Source organism: Chenopodium album, chromosome 5 (assembly GCF_948465745.1).
Source record: "Chenopodium album chromosome 5, dcCheAlbu1.1, whole genome shotgun sequence".
In the NCBI taxonomy this organism is placed as follows: domain Eukaryota; kingdom Viridiplantae; phylum Streptophyta; class Magnoliopsida; order Caryophyllales; family Amaranthaceae; genus Chenopodium; species Chenopodium album.
The window spans coordinates 72,080,099-72,099,140 of record NC_137838.1 but is presented as its reverse complement, the minus strand read 5'-3'; the positions used below and the strand labels follow the sequence as shown (position 1 = coordinate 72,099,140).

The 19,042-nt window shown below is 31.9% G+C and overlaps 1 protein-coding gene and 1 pseudogene across 2 annotated transcripts; both read left to right on the top strand.

Moving 5' to 3' along the window:
* The first annotated feature begins 9,503 nt into the window (after positions 1 to 9,503).
* LOC145632239 (cytochrome P450 81Q32-like) lies at positions 9,504 to 13,107 on the top strand. Its single transcript, XM_081684564.1, has 2 exons — positions 9,504 to 10,384; positions 12,134 to 13,107. Exons 1-2 carry the CDS (start codon positions 9,536 to 9,538, stop codon positions 12,752 to 12,754), a joined length of 1,470 nt encoding a protein of 489 aa, XP_081540690.1. The 5' UTR covers positions 9,504 to 9,535; the 3' UTR covers positions 12,755 to 13,107.
* Positions 13,108 to 14,938: 1,831 nt separating this feature from the next.
* Positions 14,939 to 18,634, top strand: LOC145630990 (cytochrome P450 81Q32-like; annotated as a pseudogene). Its single transcript, XR_014112320.1, has 2 exons — positions 14,939 to 15,890; positions 17,787 to 18,634. The product of XR_014112320.1 is annotated as a cytochrome P450 81Q32-like (transcript).
* Positions 18,635 to 19,042: the final 408 nt, after the last annotated feature.

The window sequence follows — 19,042 nt, the reverse complement described above, 5'->3', positions numbered from 1 at the left end:
GATGACTCGACAAATAATCCGAATTGTCGGCCAAGCGACAGGACTGGCGTCGCACTATGGTGGTTGGCGCCAGACAATTTAGTTAATGTCTGGCGCTACACACAATAATGTGGCGCTACAGCTCAGACTTTGGCGCCAATATTGGAGCTTCGGTCTGGGACTGTTTTCGGTATTATTAGTCAACTGGGGTATGCCTAAAGTCGTACTAGGTCAGTTCCAATTAAAAAAACTTTATTGACTCAAATTAATTAATTAATTAATTAAATAGGCAAAGTTCTTTAAGTCATTAATTTTAGTCTCAACACAAATCAACAAACGGTTAAGCGAAACATAGAATATATATGCACAACAAATAATGCACAATTAGTCAAGTAGGCACAATATGATGCAATGAGTTCGCAACCTAACCATGGCTCTAGTTCTCTAAAGTTCGGGATATGGTTTAGTCAAATAGGGTCCATGGTTAATTGTCCGGATGCACCGCGCGGAAGCCTAACCGTGAAGGGTTGGCGCGAGTGGATGGGACACCGCGAGTTTTAGAAAAAACTTGCTTCCATGGTTTGGTGAATTCAACATCTCGGATGTACCCTTTGTTGCCAAGAGCGTTCAATCGGGTAGATGGAGCATGAATTCCCAGAGGGTTATGTCCATATGTAGAACACATATGGGTTTCAGAAAAGTGAGAAAAAATTCAATCAGGAAGTAGGATTGAGTAAACAATACAAAAAACCGGTCGAAATTAGAACGCATATTTCTGGCTTGGTATTGGGGGAAATTGGCGCCAACAATCAGAGACTAGCGCCAACTTTTAACTGTAGCGCCTGGCGCCAATACTGGCGTCTGGCGCTACGGCTAAAAGTTTGGCGCCAAGCTCTAGCCCCTGACGCTACTTCCCACATGCCTCAGCAGCTTTCTATGCTCGATAAAATCTTCCAGTTTCGCGCGGTGTTATTTCAGTCCTAGTTGTGAAAGACATTTCTCAAATTTCCTACGTGTAAAATCCTATGTTTTTTACTCATTACGGATGGTCTTTCCAATGAGAACCTTTTTATGCATATGACAATAATGTTAATCAAAATTACGCACATGAAATACTTAGAACTTTTCGAGTCTCATCCACTCATTCTAAATCATTGCCGAAACAAATTCAGGAATTAAAATAGAAATCCTCCCCGGTGGATTCGCCAAAAACTGTAGGGAATAATTTCAAGCCTTAAAAATCCCACTAGCTTGAACCCCACTGTGATCATACACTAAAGTACGGTGGCGTCCAAAAGGGAAGAAGATAGAGCAAAAGAGTCGCCAACAAGTTTTTAAGGAACTTATAAACCATTCACGAGGTGAAGGTTACACCCCTTAACGATCCAAGAGATCGTCAACTCCATAAGGTCATAAACCAAATAAGGGTTCGGGGATGATGGTACAAATCCAACCTAAAAGAGATTGAACCTGCCCTAATAATAGGCCTCTACTTTATTCTGATCGTATTCATGTGCGCTTTTTAATTAACATGCAATCATTAGGATTAACCCTAAACCTGTTTAATCTATGTTGGTTGAATTTAATGCACAAACAAACTATTATTGGCGATCACTTGAATTATAATCAAAGTTAACCTAACAAGATTATTAATTATCTTATTAAGCGTGATTACAAGTACCAATTCCCTTTAAACATGCATCAAAGGTGTGATCAAGCAATAATAATAAAATATAATATGTATCAAGCAACATAATATTAATCAATAATAATAAATAAAATAATCATCATAATAATAATAATGTTCATGTTAATATTAAAGCATAATAATAATATTAAGATCCTAGGCATGATACTAACAAGATTAATAACAAACCCTAGCATGTCACTAACAATAAAAATCAAATCTTTAGCCCTAACATGATACTTACATGAATAAACATTAGGAAGAACATATATAGGAAGCATCATAACAATCATATTTAATATTAAAAATACCCTAGACATAATACTAGGAATATCAAAATAACAATATAAACATGATATCTACATCATAAATCAATTAAAACCCTTAAAGTACTTACTTGGATGCCTCGTACCTCTTTCTAATAACAAAATACACACGTTAGTAACTTCAAGGAAAATAATAATCAAAACAATTAAATTAAATAATTGAAAGAGAGATTTGGTACCAAACCCTCAGAAATTAAAACCTTTCACGTCTAGGGCGAAGGCAACTTCGAATATGGCTAGGTGTTTCTAGATCTTGTGAATGCGGAATTTTGTATTAAGAAGCAAGAAAGAATAGAATGCTAAAGAATTAATGTTTATTGAAAATTGATGAGAGAGATTAATGAATGAAGAGAGTTGATGAATGATAGATGTAGATGATCTATGAATTGTAGATGAATTAAAACGGAGTTTTTAATACGATATTTATAGAGAAAATCAGCCAAAAAAGATAATTTAACAAAACAGAGTCTAAAGATCACAAAACAGCATTGGCGCCAACCCTGGCTAACTGGCGCCAGGCACCAGTGGCTAGCGCCAGGCGCTAATGGCTAGCGTCTGGCGCCAAGCCTGGTTCCAGGCGCCAAGGCCTGGGGTTGGACGCCAAACTGGATTTCAACGCGTTTTTGAAAATCTGATAAGTTTACCGTACTGGAAGATAAAATAATATAATTTCTTCGAAAATGCTATTTGATCTTGATTAAAACTCTAAAAAGAGTCCTAATTGAATTAGGAATGAAAAGAACCTTATAGAAGATTCTAGAAAACTAAAACCATTCCTAATTGTATTAGGAATGATAAATCATATTAGGCCCTCCCCTAGATCATTGGGCCGTACATAAAGCTCAAACCGGGCCCAGTTTAGTAAATTGGCCATAACTTCCTCAATATTCATCGGAATTGGGCTTATAATATATCGTTGGAAAGGTCTTTGCAAGCCCCATCCAACTACACCACTATTGGACCCATATCATGGACCAACCAAACTGGATTAGCTGTTTTCTTAAAATAAAGTTTTCAAAAACAGAGAGAAGAGAAAAGAAATAAAACTTTCCGCAACACTAGACCTTTCCACACTTTCGTTTCATTCGATTATGATTCGACGCGAAAGGTACTTATCACTGGGTTTGGTTTTGGGGAGACACAAATGGGTGTCTACACATGTTAATCAGAAAGCGCACATGAATACGATCAGAATAAAGTAGAGGCCTATTATTAGGGCAGGTTCAATCTCTTTTAGGTTGGATTTGTACCATCATCCCCAAACCCTTATTTGGTTCATGACCTTATGGAGTTGACGATCTCTTGGATCGTTGAGGGGTGTAACCTTCACCTCGTGAACGGTTTACAAGTTCCTTAAAAAACTTGTTGGCGACTCTTTTGCTCTACTTTCTTCCCTTTTGGACGCCACCGTACTTTAGTGTATGATCACAGTGGGGTTCAAGCTAGTGGGATTTTAAAGGCTTGAAATTATTCCCTACACCAAGCAAAAAATTTTACAGCAATACTAAACTACTTTAAAACCTCTTAAATCATCAAAATAAAGCTTTTAAATTGTTCCCCTTAGTTAATAATAATAATATAACATTCCAACTATAAGTTTATATGTTAAAATCATGAAAATATAGCGTATAATATAAAATTACAGCAAGTTTAACTTATTAACATATGCTGAAAATTTGTTTTATTAATAGTTTTTGCAATTCAAATAATCTATACGTATCATATTGCATAAATAGTTGTTTAAAGCATATAGAAGCATTCTAAAACTTTATTTTTGGCTCAAAACTAATAAAAATCATATTATATAAAATCTGAAAATTAATTTAAATTATAAATTTCAAACTTTTGAAAATTTACATTCATAATTCAATGATTAGAATAGTATATTACACATTAAACCTTAAAACCCTTCAAATAAACAACATAAAACTCCAATTTCACCACATACATAATCTGAAAATTAATTTTAAGTATAAAATTGTGGGTTTTGTCATTGTGAAATCATTGTATTGATAATTAACTTGTTTAACACGTTTTTAAACCCTAAACTATGAAAAATTAACATTTAGACCCTAAATTATACATAACATAAAATCTGAAATTTTGTACCATAAATTAAACATACTAAAACTCATAAATTCATAATATTTTATAATCTAAACATACTATCAAACCATAATAATATAATTTAGAACAATATTTTAATTAAAGGTTGATACTTTAAACAATTTAATTAAGGTAATAAAGCAATAAAAATAAATAAAGGAAGAGAGGAAGAAGAGGGGCGAACGGGAAGCAACAAGGGGGTGTCGGCTGGTGGCCGACGAATGGTTGCAGGCGGCAGAAGAGATGCGGGGTTGCTGCGGCTGGGCGTCGGGTCGCTGGGAAACAACAATCTTCTCTTTTTTTGGTTGTTTTTGTCGTGAGAATTGAGGGAGGAGGGTAGTAGAATAGAATAAGTCTTGAGTAGGGGAAAGCTTGAGGGTTTTAGTAGTATAGTGGGCTTAGTTTTCTAGTTCTAATAAAACTAGGATTGTTACTTGGGCTTAAAGTGAGCGGGTTTTAGAAAAAAATTAGGCTTAATATAATGAATAATGGGTTGGACTTGTATAATAATTAAAATATAGGTGGTGAAATAATTTTAATGAAATAGTAGTATTAACTTTATAAATATTAAATTTTATTTGTTTATACCATAGTAAAATAAATTATGTAAATAAATATTCACATAAATATTTTAAAATAAATTTTTATTTTTCACATAATTACGGGGGATTACACCAATGTTTGAGGAGTACCATAAGGTAATTAATCCGATCGTGAAGAGTTTTCCAGTGGGTTTCATTTTAATCGGAATTGAATTGATTTGATTTGATCTTGTGAGAAATTTCTAATTTGTATGGGTGTTTGATTTGGTGGTATTAAAAATTAGGGTTTTTTGATTGATTTGGAGAAGATGAGAAATGTTAAGAAGAGAGAAGAAAGGGAAAGGAAATAGAGTTGGAGGAGAGAGAAAGAAGGTAGGAAAAAGGGAGCTTTAATGGCAGAAGAGGTGGAGTAGTAGGAGAAGATGATGAAGAGAAGAGAAGAGAGGAGAAATAAGAAGGGAAATAATTAAAGTAGGGCCCACAGGTCAGAAACCCACCAGATTTTCAAAATGGGTGACAATCTGAGCATTTATTTAATTTAAGGGGTGGTAATTTAAATTTTTTTTTTTTTTTTTGTGGTTAGTTCGAAAATGGTTACATTTTTGGGTGGTAATTTAAAAATTTTCTAAAAAAAAATTACAAACAAATTTAATCCGTATATCATACAGACTAAATACCGGTTAAATAATTAAAACAGACAAATAAATTTAAATTGATTAAGGCCCCGTTCTACTGAAATCTACTCTGCTCTGCCCTGCTCGTGCTGCAGCTCTTATATTCACTAAGGTAGGCTTTGCTATAGCTAGAAGAGTGGGGGCCCAGATTGTATCTCGGCTTCCCACTAATTTATTGTAGGTTGTATGACTTTTGTTTTTGAGATATAATGATGATGATGATGATGATGATGATAATAATAATAATAATAATAATAATAATAATAATAATAATAATAATAATAATAATAATAATAATAATAATAATAATAATAATAATTTAATAATAATCTAATATATATATATATAAAGGGGAGTTTTTTCCAGAGTTTTTAAAGAGCCATGTAGGATCTAATTTTCTCAGGCGCCATGTAGGATTATAAATCTTAATAGTAGCCAATTAAATAAGAGATTATCAATTTCTTTTTAGAATTAAATAATTCAAATGCCATGTAAGCAAAATTGGCGAATGAGATTTTTAAATTTAAATTAATTAAATATTATATATTATCTTTTAATATTAGGAATTTTATCTAAATATATAACAAATTTTAGGCTCATAAATGCAAAAAAAAAAAAAAAAAAAAAAAAACATTATTAAAAAAAAAAAACATTATTAAAAAAAAAAATCAAACAAACCGTGCATCGCACGGGCTTCATCTAGTAATAATAATAATGAAATCTGCTCTGCTCTACTGTATTCTTCAATCTGTTCTGCTGTGCTGAAATCTGCTCTGCTCAGAAGCTCAAAAGAACAGGGCCTAAATGAGCTAAATGCATCCTTAAACTAACTAGGACAACCCGACAAAGTAGTTGAACTCACTGCTTACATTGAAATTTTACATGCAAAGTTTGTTGTAATCACTTACGTCATCTAATACATGTTTTTGGGAAGATCAGGGACACAAAAGCAAGCTAAAAACATAAAATGTTGATTAAATAAGTCGGGTACAGTTATAGCTAGCCGTCTTTAGTTAGCCGTCTTTAGTAACCAACAATGGGTACAGTTTCACAATTCAGTAATTCAAACTACTCCGTATCAATATTAACTTTCAATACATCGTGAGGCCAATAATAATAATGATAATAATATTTTCTCAAAAAAAATTAATGATAATAATAGTAATAATAATACTTAATAATAATAATAATAATAATTGATTTTTATAACAAAAATTAATATTTAATGATAATAACTAATATTTAAATATAATACTAATTATTAATTTTTAATAATAATAATTAAATAGTATTTAATAATAAAAATAATAAAGATATAATATTTAATAATTATTATAATAATAAATAATATTTAATAATTATTATAATAATAATTAATATTTAATAATAATATTTAGTGATTATAATAATAATGCGATAATATTAATAATAGTAATAATATTAGTAGTAGTAGTAGTAGTAGTAGTAATAATAATAATAATAATAATAATAATAATAATAATAATAATAATAATAATAATAATAATAATAATAATAATAATAACAATAACAATAACAATAATAATAATAATAATGAAATTTGCTCTGCTCTGTTCGGCTCTACTCTGCTGAAATCTGCTCTACTCTGCCCAGAAACTCAAAAGAACAGGGCCTAAATGAGCTAAATGCAGCCTTAAACTAACTAGGACCAGCGCGTTTCTAGTTCGGCTGGCCGCACGGTGCGGCAAGGTGCCATATCAGTAACCCCTCTATTAACCCCACTTAAGTAACCCCTCTAGTAACCCCCTAGACAAAGTAACCCCTGACTGACTTAGTAACCCCTGACTGACCTAATAACCCCCGACCTAGTAACCCCTGACCGACCTAGTAACCCCTAACCTAGTAATCCCTAGTAACCCCTAACCGACCTAGTAACTCCTACCCTAGTAACCTGCGGCCCCTAGTAACCTCAAGTAACCCCTAACCGACCTAGTAACCCTTAGTAACCCCTGACCGACCTAGCTAGTAACCCCTGACCAACCTAGTAACTCCTAGTAGCCCCCGACCTAGTAACCATTTACGGTTTACCCACACCCAAACCCACCGTAACCACCACCAACACCAACCTTTCTCAACCGCCGTCCTTAAAACCTTAAACTTCACCACACCACCACCAACTCCCGTACCACTAACAACCACGCCTAGATCCAACCAAATCGAACCCACAACCATAAAACAAATTTTAAAAAATTTTTTAAAAAATCGAACAATTACCTCAAAAATTAATATTAGCTTCGAATTTTGCTTGAAATATGGCTAAAAAGGCCAAATTCAGCCATAAAAACTCTAGATCTAGAGTTTTTATGGCTGAATTTGACCTTAAAACCTCTAGCTTGTTTTTCGGCGACGGAGTACGAGGAGCTTCCTTACCCCCTAGGGCCCCTACCACCGCTGCTCCATTTAACTCGTTTAATTTGAGTGGGCTAATTAGAGAAGATGAAAATAGGAGAGAGGAGAGATAGAAGAAAGTTCAAGAAATGGGTGTGTTTAGGTGGGAAGAAGAAAATAGGAAAGAGAATAGGAGACAGAGAAGAAAGAGAAAAAACAGCCAGCTACATGTGAAACTTTGTGAGACAACCCGAGAAAGTAGTTGAACTCACTGCTTACATTGAAATTTTACATGCAAAGTTTGTTGTAATCACTTACGTCATCTAATGCATGTTTTTAGGGAAGATCAGGGACACAAAAGCAAGCTAAAAACATTTTTAAATGTTGATTAAACAAGTAATTCGGGTTAAGTATTAGTTACCAACAATGGGTACAGTTATAGCTAGCCGTCTTTATTTAGCCATCATTAGTTACCAACAATGGGTACAGTTTCACAATTCAGTAATTCAAACTATCAATATTAACTTTCAATATATCGTGAGGCCAATTCTCCTTACCATTAAAAAAATAGGCAACTTTTAATGTACTCCGTAATTACCTAAAATCAATACTCTCTTTGTTCTCAAATGTATTTTCCATATCTAATATTATTGTATTTAGGTTAAATTTTGAAAACTTTGACCATAATTTTTCGTTAATCTATAAGAGATTATATATTCATGTGAAATCTTGTTAGATTCGTCACGGTTTATATTTTAGTAATACGAGTATCAAATTTTCATAATATTTACTCCAATAAAATAGAGATATAAACGTTTTAAAACACGTCTTGAAAACTATAAAGTGTTTAATTGAAAAAACCTTTGAAGACGGAGAGAATACTATATTATGCATACGCAGCTAAATAACAATTATCCCTTTACACTCCCTCTAATCTAATATATATAAATAAAGTAGGCATTTTTGGAGAACACTAAATTTTTTCATTTTTATTTGTTACAAGACTAAAAATTATCTTTAGATATTAGGATTTATATTATTTAAAAACTAAAAATTATATTTTGATATTTAAAAAATATAAATTATCATTTGATGTTAATTAAGAGATCGCCAAAATATATTTATATACAAAATGTAAATAAAAATTCGTGCATCGCACGCCACATAAGCAAAAGTAATATTTCGACCAATGAAAAATTATATTTATATATTAATTTAGAATTTTAATTTTCAGTCGTCATTTAAGAAAAAATTAACAAATGAAATTTGAGAATTAAAAACAAAAAATAGTAATTTAAGATTTAAATTATAAATAAAAATATATCTTTTATATTATCTTTTACATTAGGATTTATATTATTTTAACAAATAATTAGAAATTAAAAAATATATTTTGATTTAATGATTTTATCTAACTATCCGATGAATGAGATAATATTTATTTCAATTTATAAATTCAAGTTCTAAAATTTGAATAAAAATAATTTAAAACTTAACAAAATATTTTACCTTAAATTAATGTTAAAATAATAGAATAGAAAATAAAAACAAAAAATATTAAGAAATTACAAAAAAAAATATACAAAATGAAATATTTAAAAACCGTGCATCGCACGGGCTTAAATCTAGTTTTTGTCTATATTGAACTCATTTAATTCATGTCTCGAAATGTCGACGTGGACCCTATTATTTTCGAGAGGCAGTATTTCCTTTATCATAAAATTTTCATCGTTGTTTCTTCTCGGAACAAAATTTTAATACGGAACAAAATTTATATATAAATACGCACTTATCTGCATTCCAAAGTATAGCTATCCTTATCACTTTCATTCACACAAAAAAAATAACAAAACCATGGAAATGGAGAAATTATACACCATCTTATCTCTTTCTGCAATCATATTCTTCATTTACAAAATCATAACCTCTAAACCAAAGAACAAGAATCTCCCACCAAGCCCACCATCAATTCCTATATTGGGCCATTTACACCTTCTCAAGCCTCCTTTCCATCGAACACTCCTATCCCACTCTGAACGTTACGGCCCAATCTTCTCTCTCCAATTGGGCTGCCAGCCCGTTTTGGTGGTTTCCTCCCCATGGGCTGCCGAGGAATGCTTTAACCAAAACGACATCGTTTTTGCTAACAGGCCTAAGTTCATTGTAGGTGAGCATTTAGGCTACAACCACTCCCTCCTCATATGGTCCCCGTATGGGGACCACTGGAGGAACCTACGACGTGTTTCGGCCTTAACCATGTTATCCTTTCGAAGGATAAACGAAGCGGGTCCTACTAGGAGATCCGAGATCAGTAACATGATCTCGGAGCTCATATCGAGTGGGACCCGAAAAGTGAACTTGTATGAGTTGTTTGGGAAGGTGTCTAGGAACCTTGTGATGAGGGTAGTGAATGGAAAACCGTGGGAGAGAATGATAATAAAACCGCCTGCTGAACTCATGACAATATGTGATTTCTTACCCGTTTTGAAATGGGTCGGGTTTAGAGGGATTGAAAAAGAGTTGAAAATTTTGATGAAAGAAAGAGATAGTTTTATGCAGAGTTTGGTTGATGAAATCAGAGAAGGTAAGGGAGGAACAAATGTTGATGGAAAAACTACGAAGTGTTTGATTGAACAATTGTTGGACTTGCAGCAAACTGATCCTGACTACTACACTGATAAAACTATCAAAGGAATTATTTTGGTAAGAATAACTTTACTACTCTCTTCATCTCTAAAGAAAATCTAAACAAAACTTTCTAAACTATTAAATTTTTCATTATAACTATTATATGTGTATACATCAAGTCCTTATTTTTTATGTTAATTCATAATTTTGTTGTACTTCCTCCGTTAACTATTATTTGCAACAAATGAGGTGTTTGCGGACTCCTAGGCAAAATTTGTTTGTGAGAGTAAAATGGAGAGAGAAAAAGTTGGGTGCTTGTGATGAGGAGAGATTGAGAGAAATGATTACCTAAAAAGAAAAAAAAAAAAAAAAACATTTGTTGCACATAATAGTTAGCATCCATTTATGGTATATGTTGCAAATAACCGTTAACGGAGGTAGTATTATAATTACTCCATATCAAACAAATGTGCATCTAATGTACGGGGTTTAACCTAGTATAGTTATACGGAATAATAAGTGGAAACGAAGTAAATAAGATGAGAAATTGGACTTTTATCTAAGGAGAATGATTATTAATGAAATGAGATTTGTTTTAGGACAGTGAGTGTATCGAGTAAGTTAGAGTTTATTTTTATTCTGATTGGTAAAACTTATTTTAAGCGTTTTTGAGTTTGTTTTGTACTCCTGTCAAAAAAGTCAAATACTCCAAAAAAGTATATCAAAATAACATGAGCGAAATAAGGCTTAAGGAATTGGTTTTCTTGTACGTATGTTTTATAACTGCCAAAAATAAATGCTATTTATATCATTTTGATTTTGTGATGAGTTGAGTGGTTACTGGTTAGTCAAAAAAGTATATCAAAATAACATGAGCGAAATAAGGCTTAAGGAATTGGTTTTCTTGTACGTATGTTTTATGACTGCCAAAAATAAATGCTATTTACATCATTTTGATTTTGTGATGAGTTGAGTGGTTAGTCAACAAAACAAAAACGAAAATAAACATAGTAGCAACACAAAGTCATAATGAGAATGAAGATTTGAACACGTGACATATTATACATAAATCTTAATTGTTATCCGTCAGGTCAAAATTTCATAGTATTAGTACAAACTAAAAATAATCTTTGAACCTTGTCAAATTTCAATTTTTTACTAATCTGTTTATTTTAGTTTATTTTAGTTTAAAAATAACTTTAAATAAAATAATTTTAAACATAATATGAACCAAACATATTCTAAATAATCTAATGACATGAGTCAGATGAGTGTCAAGAGTATAACTCACATTGAGGACGTAAACCATTTGGTTGTCATCAAAGGACCACTATCGATAAGCGATAAGTAGATTTGGTGGGTCTACAAAGACTACAACCCACATGGCTCGAGATATTCAAGCTAATACTAGTAATGTGTGGTCTTAATAAAGAAAATCAATTTACTTTTATCATTCAGAATAACTACATCATTTTACGTATCAATATACTTGGATGTCGATTTAATTTATTTTTCTAAATTCTTAGGGTTAATTAATACAATAGAATTTAAGACTTGTAACCGAATTCCTTTTATATTAGTACTATATTTTTATATTAGTACTATACTTGCAAGTTGCAACTCTCTTTACCTAAAAAATACATGTCTTTAAATGAAATTTATATGGTCAAATTTAGTACAATAAATAAATAATGAAAAAATCAAAGTAATTCACTAATATTACATATTTAAAAAATAAAATAGTTCCCTTCATGCCTTTGTGGTAATGATATCAAATAATGGATGGAGTATTACTTACACGAGTTATGTGATGGTCTATTGTAGGTCATGTTGTTAGCAGGATCAGAAACTACAGCTCGAACTCTTGAGTGGGCAATGTCAAACCTCATAAACAACCCTGAAGTTTTAGCCAAAGCAAGAGCAGAGATAGATCTACATGTCGGCAAAGGAAGACTAGTAGACGATTCAGATCTTCCAAAATTAAGCTATATAAAATGCATTGTCAATGAGACTCTAAGACTTTTTCCACCAGCACCACTTCTAGTCCCACATTGCTCATCCAAAGATTGCACCATCGGAGGATTTCATGTTCCGAAGGGTACCATTCTCTTTGTCAATGCTTGGGCAATACATAGGGACCCTAACCTATGGGATGAGCCAATCGTGTTTAAGCCAGAGAGGTTCGAAAATGAGATAGAAGGATTCAAGTTTATGCCCTTTGGGATAGGGAGGAGAGCTTGCCCCGGTAACAACTTTGCTCTGAGGAATGTTAATTTGTTAGTGGCTACACTTATTCAATGTTTTGATTGGGAAGCAGCTGAGGATGGATTAGTGGACTTGACCGAAAATCATGGTGCTGGTGCCATCATTGTTCCTAAGGATAAGCCTTTGGAGGCTATATGCCGCCCTCGCTCTTCAATGGAAGAAATCCTTGGCCAAAGTTGATTAACTATATACGACTATACGTAGTACTTCCTCCATTTTCTTTTAGATGCAACACACCGTTTAGTACAGTAATTAAGAAAGGTGGGGTTTACATGATATAATAAACTTTAAAATAGGATGAGTGGTTATTAGGAGTGTAATTTAGTGGGCCATGTGCTTTAAATAAGGGATATAGTATAGTTTTTCCTTAAAGTAACTTTCCTTTTATAGTGTGTTGCAAGTATTGTGACATTTTTTTTAAGGAAGTGTTGCAAGTAAAAGAAAACGGATGAAGTATATGTTTAGTAGATGTTATATTATAAAATTTAATTAAGGTTGGTTTGAAAATTTAGATGCATGATTTTTTTATTTTATTTTTTTTATTTTATTTTTATCTATACTACATATGTTATAAAATTTAATTAAGGTTGATTTGAAAATTTGGTTAATATATATATATATATATATATATATATATATATATATATATATATATATATAGCTAACCCTTTCCACTCTAACGTATCTATAAATACTTATATACGAAGTATTAAAAAGCGTTCTTAAAACAAAATATATGCCACGTGGCACCCTCACATTTATTAGATGTATGTCATACCACCTTTCTTATGTTTTGTGTACCACATCATCCAAGCCATTAAATATTATAAACATGTTTTATTGGCAATAAAAATGTTAATCACAAGTTTTAGGACTTGTTCTCTTCAAGTTCATTTCAATTCAATTCAGTTCCTAATTTTTTCTCACATAAACAACTTAGTTCAGTTCACTTCAGTAGATCATAACACGTCCTTAATGTTCTAACCATCTCTACTACTCAGAGGCGGACCTTTGAAGGGGCGGGCAAGGGCTTGGCCCCCCCTCAAAATTTTGGCCCAAATATGTTTTCATATTTAATGTCTAGTAAAAAGCCCAAAAATTCCTAAAGAAGTTAGTTGGTATTAGCGTCCAAGCTCGCTTACGTCATACCAGTATATGACTTATACATTCTATTTTATTTACGCACAAATCCCAAAGCAAGTGAAACACACGTGATTTCACTACTTGCTGCAAATTAAACTACACAAATCAAAATACAATACTACCCTTTTAGAGTTTTAGTATCTCCTTTTTTTATTCTTGTTTTAAAAGACACTTTATCAATTATGGATTATTTCTATCCAAATGCCTTGAATTATTATTTCCTCTTCAATATTTTGGTTGTGCAAGAATTGAGTCTTAGCTATTACTCGTATTTGATTTTTATTTATTAAGGTTTGTTCTCATAACCTAAACTGAGCTGAACTGTTTATGAGAGAAAGAAATTAGGAATCGAACTGAACTAAACTAAAATTAAGTTGAATAGAACAAACCCTTAGTCATAAACTCATAATAATTACTCCTATAGTTCCTTTATCCAGCCTTTGAAGTTATATATACATATATGTATATTATGGTATTTGTATAATTAATACTTGTAATATTAAAGTAATTTGGCCCCCGTAAAAAAAAAAAAAACTGTCAAGGTTCGCCACTGCTACTACTCCCTCCGTTTTTAAATACTTGCTCAACTTTCCTTTTGCAGCCATTTTTAAATACTTGCTCCATTTCCTTATTTGGAAAGATTTTACAATATTTAATTAATTTCTCTTACATGGTGGACCCAACATATATTATCTTAATCTCTCCTCCAATTCTCTCCACTACTTTTACTTTCTACATTTTTTTATTTTCCACCAACCCCACTACCTCCATATTCTATTACTTTCTTCAATTTCTCCTAAAACTTCGCGCATGGAAAAATGGAGCAAGTATTTAAAAATGGAGGGAGTATCTTGTGATTATGTTTCAAATTAAATAATAATAATAAATAATCTGTATATAACATCAATTTGTTTAGTTTCATAGTTATTATTCTTCACTTTTGTAAAATTATTATTTTTTTCTAAAAATAATTGTTTTTTTTTTGTGGTGTTTAGAGAGCCACAAATACAATTGATAAGAATCGATTGAAATCGGGAGGAGAGCTCTAACCACTTGAGTTATCCCTCACTCTCATAATTTATATTTAATAACTCAAATATCCCTGAGCTACACATTAATTTTTGTCCATTTCAAACTCAAATGAGTCTAGAAAAGTCGACGTGGACCCTATAATATTCGAGAGGCAGTATCTCCATTTATGATTTATCATCATATATTTTCAATATTGTTTCCTCTCGGAACAAAATTCATATAAATACGCACTTATCTACATGCTTAAGTATAAGTTATCCTAATCACATTCACAAAAAAAAATAACAAAGTCATGGAAATGGAGAAATTATACACCATCTTATCTCTTTTTGCAATCATATTCTTCATTTACAAAATCATAACCTCTAAACCAAAGAGCAAGAATCTCCCACCAAGTCCACCATCGATTCCTATATTGGGCCATTTACACCTTCTCAAGTCTCCTTTCCATCGAACACTCCACTCCCTCTCCAAACGCTACGGCCCAATTTTCTCGCTCCGATTGGGCTGTCAGCCCGTTCTGGTGGTTTCCTCCGCATCGGCCGCGGAGGAATGCTTTAGCAAAAACGACGTGGTTTTTGCTAACCGACCTACACTCCTCGTAGGTGAACATTTAGGCTATAACCATTCCCTCCTCATATGATCCCCATATGGGGACCATTGGAGGAACTTACGCCGTGTATCGGTCTTAACCATGTTATCATTTCGAAGGATAAACGAAGCAGGTCCCACCCGGAGATCCGAGATCCGTAACATGATCTTGGAGCTCGCATCGAGTGGGACCCGAAAAGTGAACTTGTATGAGATGTTTGAAAAGGTGGCTAGGAACCTTGTGATGAGGGAAGTGAATGGAAAGACTTGGGATAAAATGTTAATAAAACCGCCAGCTGAACAAATGACAATATGTGATTTCTTACCCGTTTTGAAATGGGTCGGGTTTAGAGGGATTGAAAAGGAGATGAAAAGATTGATGATAGATAGAGATGCTTTTTTACAGAGTTTAGTTGATGAAATCAGAGAAAGTAAAGGAGGAACAAATGTTGATGCTGGGAATACGAAGAACATGATTGAACAAATGTTGGATTTGCAGCAAACTGATCCTGAATACTACACTGATGAAATTATCAAAGGAATGATTTTGGTAAGAATAACTTTTTATTACTTTCTTCGTCTCTTAATAATTAAAATAGCAGCAAACTGATCTGATTACGTACTAGTGTACTACATTGATGAAATTATCAAAGGAATGATTTTGGTAAGAATAAATTTTACTCCCTTCATCTAATTATTAAAATAGTGGTATATCATACATTTTCTATTGTGTATATACGTTTTATTTATTTATTTATTTAATGTTATTTTTCTAGTGCAATCGATCATAATTCCTAAATAAAAGTGTAATTGCCTTTTTATTTGTACAATAAATAGGAAGCTAACTTAAATATAAATTAATATGGATTGATCGAAGTAACTTGATTGAAGTAATAGATAAATAAATGAAAAATGACACTTTTATTTAGAGAAGTTTATAAACTACGTATGAAATGATGAGAGTTAAAAAGGATATTGAGAGTATGAATGTATCATAATTAAAAATTTTATACCGAGCAAGTTATTTTGTGTTTTATTTCTTATAATATCATATTCCCAACAATTTCATTGATTTTTTATTCACCTTATATTCACTTATTTTGAGCGTAATAAGTTCAATTTAGAAAAAATAAGTTCTGATAAAGGTTACTAGTGTAAGATTTAGATTTTGTAACATGCACTAAAAATTTTCAGAATTTCTGAAAATTTAAGTGAACTAGCTTAGTAAAGAACAATTATTAGAACTAAATCTCAAAACTTATTACTACAAAACAATAAATGTCACACTAATAAGTATACTATTACAATTTGCACCCACAAAAAATAAATAAATGTACTAACAATATAATACAACGGTGTAATGAGGATGAAGGGTTTAAACATGATACATATAATTGTACACAAGCCTTAATTTTTGTCCGTTAGGTCAAAACTTCAGTGGTATTGGAACAAACTAAAAAAGTGATCTTTAAATTTGCACAAATTACATGTACCGCCTCTATTATTATCCATGATTCCTATTAATGAATTGAATTTTATCAAATCTCAACTTTACACTAATCTTTTATTTATTTATTTGAAACCCAATTTTGTTTTAGTTTAAACAAAATAATAAAAAATTTAAATAAAAGACAACTTCAAAAAAAAATATGAACCAAACATAGTCTAAAAAATCTAATGACATGAGTCAGACGAGAGCCAAGAGAATAGCTCAAATTGAGGACGTAAAGTCGTAAACCATATAGTTGTCATCAAACGGATCACTATCGATAACGATAAGCGATGGATTTGGTGGGTCTACAAGTACTACAACCCATATAAGATCGAGATATTAAAGCTAATTCTACTTTACTAGTATGTGCTTGTTGTCTTTATAAAGAAAATCAATTTACTTTTATCATTCATTAAGAGAATAAAGACAGCATTTTAAGTGACATATTTGTCTACACGTAACATACTTGGATGTCAATAAATTTATTTTCCTAAATTCTTAGGGTTAATACGATAGAAATTAATAAGACTTGTAATCGAATACTTTTTTTTTTTTTTTTGAAACCTGTAATCGAATACTTTTTATATACTAGTATAGTAGAACTAGCTTTAAATAATGAGTATATACTCGTCTTTAAATGAAATTTATATACTCCGTCCTCTGATTTTTTTTAGTTGCAACTTTAGAATATTTTATATCTCTCAAATAATACACCAAAAAAGTTGTAACTTAAAAAAAACAGAGGTAGTAGTTTTTTTTTTTTAAAAAAAAAAAAAAAAAACATTATATAATTAAATTTAGAATATAAATAATGAATGAAAAAGTCAAATATGCACTAATATTACTTATTATAAAATAAATTAGTTCCCTATGTGCCTTTGTGGCCGGTCTGATTGATGACATCAAATGAATGGAGTATTACTTACACGAGGTATATGTAATGGTCTATTGTAGGTCATGTTGTTAGCAGCATCAGAAACTACCATGCGTATTCTTGAGTGGGCAATGTCAAACCTCATAAACAATCCTGAAGTCCTAGCCAGAGCAAGATCGGAAATTGATCTACATGTCGGCAAAGGAAGACTAGTAGACGATTCTGATCTCCCAAAATTGAACTATATAAAATGCATTGTCAATGAGACTCTAAAACTTTTCCCACCTGCACCACTTCTACTCCCACATTGCTCATCCAAAGATTGCACCATTGGAGGGTTCCATGTTCCGAAAGGTACTATTCTCTTTGTCAATGCTTGGGCAATACATAGGGATCCTAATCTATGGGATGAGCCAACCGTGTTTAAGCCAGAAAGGTTTGAAAATGAGATAGAAGGGTTTAAGTTTATGCCCTTTGGGATGGGGAGGAGGGCATGCCCCGGTAACAACTTTGCTCTTAGGAATGTTAATTTGTTAGTGGCTACGCTTGTTCAATGTTTTGATTGGGAAGCAGCTGAGGATGGATTAGTGGACTTGACTGAGAATCATTGTGGTGGTGCCATCATTATACCCAAGGATAAGCCTTTGGAGGCTATATGTCGGCCTCGTCCTTCAATGGAGGAAATCCTTGGTCTAAGTTGATTAACTATATATGTGTTTAGTAGATGTTATATTGTAAAATTTAGGGTTGATTTGGTTGCATGATTGTCTTTTATCTTTTATGAATTTCGTGTCCCTTTGTACCCTTACATAAATAGTATCGTATGTACTTCATTTGTGATGTAAAAATGTAAAATTAATTAGTTTCATTTCGGTTATATTTCTTGTATATTACTTTTTATTGCTGTCGTGAAATAGGGGATAACAATTAATGGAGTATTGAGTTTGGGTTTTATCAAATTGAAATAAAAAAAAAATTAATACGATAAGAAAAGGATATTCCTTGACCACTAAAAAGGCTAAAATCTTATTATAGTGAGCAAATTGTTAAGTGAATTTGTTATTATAAACAAGTATGTAGGACTCTCAATCTACAAATTCTTCTATGGACCCTAGTCCATCTAAAATAGCTAGACCCCTATTAAAACACATCCTTATATAAATAAAACACAACTTTATTCTCTTCTTCTTCTTCTTCTCACCATCTTTGTAAAATTTTGTTTCCTTTTTTTACAGAAACACTCTCTCTCTCTCTCTCTCTCTCTCTCTCTCTCTCTCATCTAATCTCTTTTTATTTCTTTATTGAATTTACTTCATTCTTCTTTTTTTTTTTCAAA

Excerpts from the sequence above, each read along its gene's own strand:
- LOC145632239 (XM_081684564.1), top strand. The coding sequence starts at position 9,536 with ATGGAAATGGAGAAATTATACACCATCTTATCTCTTTCTGCAATCATA. Across the intron at positions 10,385-12,133 it reads CTATCAAAGGAATTATTTTG|GTCATGTTGTTAGCAGGATC; the intron begins GTAAGAATAACT and ends GGTCTATTGTAG.